This window comes from Diaphorina citri, unplaced genomic scaffold (genome assembly GCF_000475195.1).
Source record: "Diaphorina citri unplaced genomic scaffold, Diaci psyllid genome assembly version 1.1 scaffold38695, whole genome shotgun sequence".
NCBI classification, from domain to species: domain Eukaryota; kingdom Metazoa; phylum Arthropoda; class Insecta; order Hemiptera; family Psyllidae; genus Diaphorina; species Diaphorina citri.
Genome location: NW_007416025.1, coordinates 8,250 through 10,598, shown reverse-complemented (window position 1 = coordinate 10,598; position 2,349 = coordinate 8,250). Strand labels below are relative to the sequence as shown.

Here is a 2,349-nt window from a genome sequence, read left to right as displayed (position 1 = left end):
GGGTTATGTGGAAATGACGGGAATTGATCCGGAGACCTCACAGGACATTGCCGAGGTTAGTATTGAGTGTAGGGTTCACAGCATTAAGCAGAAAAGAACCATCCATGAGATATTTCCCCTTGTGGATGGTTCTTGTCTGCTCAATGTTGTCCAATTATGACTCGGGGTTTGAATAGCACATCAATCCTACATTAGAAAGAAGAGGTTTGATAGATAGAAGTGTAACAACGGAGGTCTTATTTTCCCAAAATCGAAGAGAGGATAGGATATGAGACGGAAATCGAAACCGCGACCTAGCGCTTACAAGGCAGACGCTCTACCTTCCAATCCAACTAGACTAGCCATGTTAGAATCTACCTTTATATACATAGGTACGTCGGCCATAAAAAACTTTGCAGGCTAATGTTCATTTTATTCCTTGTCCCAGTACCAGGTGTTTTAATAACTTGTTAATTTCTTCACAGGCTATTGTAAACAAGGGAGGCAGATATCTGGAGGCACAGATCCAGGGTAGTAAAACTCAGGCTGAGGAAGGAAAGCTAGTTATCCTAGCGGCAGGAGACAGGTCACTGTTTGAAGACTGTCAGTCCTGCTTCATTGCAATGGGAGTCAATTCCTTCTATATGGGTAAGTCACCTGGATTAAGATTCTTGGACACTTGGAATTTTTAGAAATCAATTTCAGCAATTTGGCAAAGGAGGTTGAAAATGTTGTAACTTTAGTTCCTTCCATGACACTTTCTTTCAGATTTTTTTTTGAAAAGAAGAAACATGATACAGAAAAGGGTGAGTTCACCTCATCTGTTAAAACTTAGTTGGAGAAGGTACGCCCAGCCAAAACCGCACCGAGAGTTAAGTTTGAAAAGAAAGTTTAGAAAAAACCTGTCCAAAACAGCAAACATTTCCACTTTGTTTTTAATTATTGCTCTAATACACATAGTATAAAATAATTAAAAGAATAAAAAATGCACGAAAGTCACACTGCTAAAGCACTTCCGGCCTCGTCTCGTCCCAGAGTGCGTGTCTACATCAAGTCTACCGCCTGTGAATGTAAGAGGACAACACCGCCTAGGTGTCCGGCGTTTCCTAACTATAAGCCATTGACACCGCAAGACAGCCTTTGGTGGTTGCAGGTTCCCAATACACCTTTTACTGCCCTTAACTAGCCTCTGGAGTGTCCTGTAACGGCTCCAATCATAACTCACATCCCACAGTATAACGTTTTATATCTCTGTCGTAATCCGTCTTTTCTTTGGTAGGTACTCTATTAAGGGAACACCTACCGAAAAAAACGAATTACAACAGGTTAAAACCTGAGCCCAACTTTATCGTGCAGTTATGCATGTAATTCTTTCTTGCTCCAGCAACTATCTATTTCACATTGTTTCCTCCAGAATAAAAAGGGTTTTAGCTTCTCTCCTATCCTATACGTCTGCCTCCTTAGCTTGTGGCGCTGGATCGCGATGGTTTCGCGTCTGCGAGATGGAAGGGTTAGGTTGATCTGTATCCGGTACAATCTTAGATGGAAATATATGTATCCATGCAGCCGGTATTTTTTTGAAACGTCCGATTACAAGTAGAATAAGTAGACATGGTCATGGTCATGGGTCCATAAAATTATTTGAAACATTAAAAAGTGTCGATTAACATTGGTTCCCTCCGTCTATAGCAAGCCCTCCGTGTCTAGGTCCCAATCATTTTGGTCCGACTCGCTATTCCTTTCGACTCAGATAGGATCGCCCGTCCTCTGTCCAGTGACAAACTTCGACAGTCAGGGACGAAGTAACGTTACCCTCAGTAAGGGAAGCCATATACCCATCTCTAGTGGACCAATCCCGACAGAACCTGTGAACCCTTAAAAATCTTTAGGTAAAGTCGTTACACCGTTTCCTCCAACTTTTACCAACATTGAAATCACAGAAGTACTGTGAAAGAAAGTCTAAAAAAAAAGGAAATCTTTATTCTTCTCTCCTAATCTTTTCTTTTCTATGTGCTTCTAATCTATTTTCTTTACATGCTTGAACTTACAAGTTTAAAAGCTAAAAGAGAAAAAAAGGGCTCTTTTCGAAAGTTTACCAAGCAAGGTTAAAGGTACTTTGCATCGTTTTTACATCGTTATCATTGAAATTTCATAAATAAAGGTATCTTGAAATTCAATGATTAACGTGGTAAAAAACGATGCAAAGTACCTTTACCGTGCCTTGGTGAACACTTTCGAAAAGAGCCCCTTTTTTTCTCTTTCTAGCTTTTAAACTTTAAGTTCAAGCATGTGAAAGAAAGATAGATTAGGAAAGACATAGAAAAGAAAAAGATTAGGGTAAAATAAGAGAAGAGAAATAAAAGATTCCTT

General features: G+C 39.8%; 1 protein-coding gene across 1 annotated transcript; it reads left to right on the top strand.

The window, feature by feature from the left end:
• The first annotated feature begins 6 nt into the window (after positions 1-6).
• Positions 7-671, top strand: LOC113473521 (putative oxidoreductase GLYR1 homolog). The gene is made up of 2 exons (XM_026833107.1): positions 7-55; positions 465-671. Exons 1-2 carry the CDS (start codon positions 14-16, stop codon positions 669-671), a joined length of 249 nt encoding a protein of 82 aa, XP_026688908.1. The 5' UTR covers positions 7-13.
• Positions 672-2,349: the final 1,678 nt, after the last annotated feature.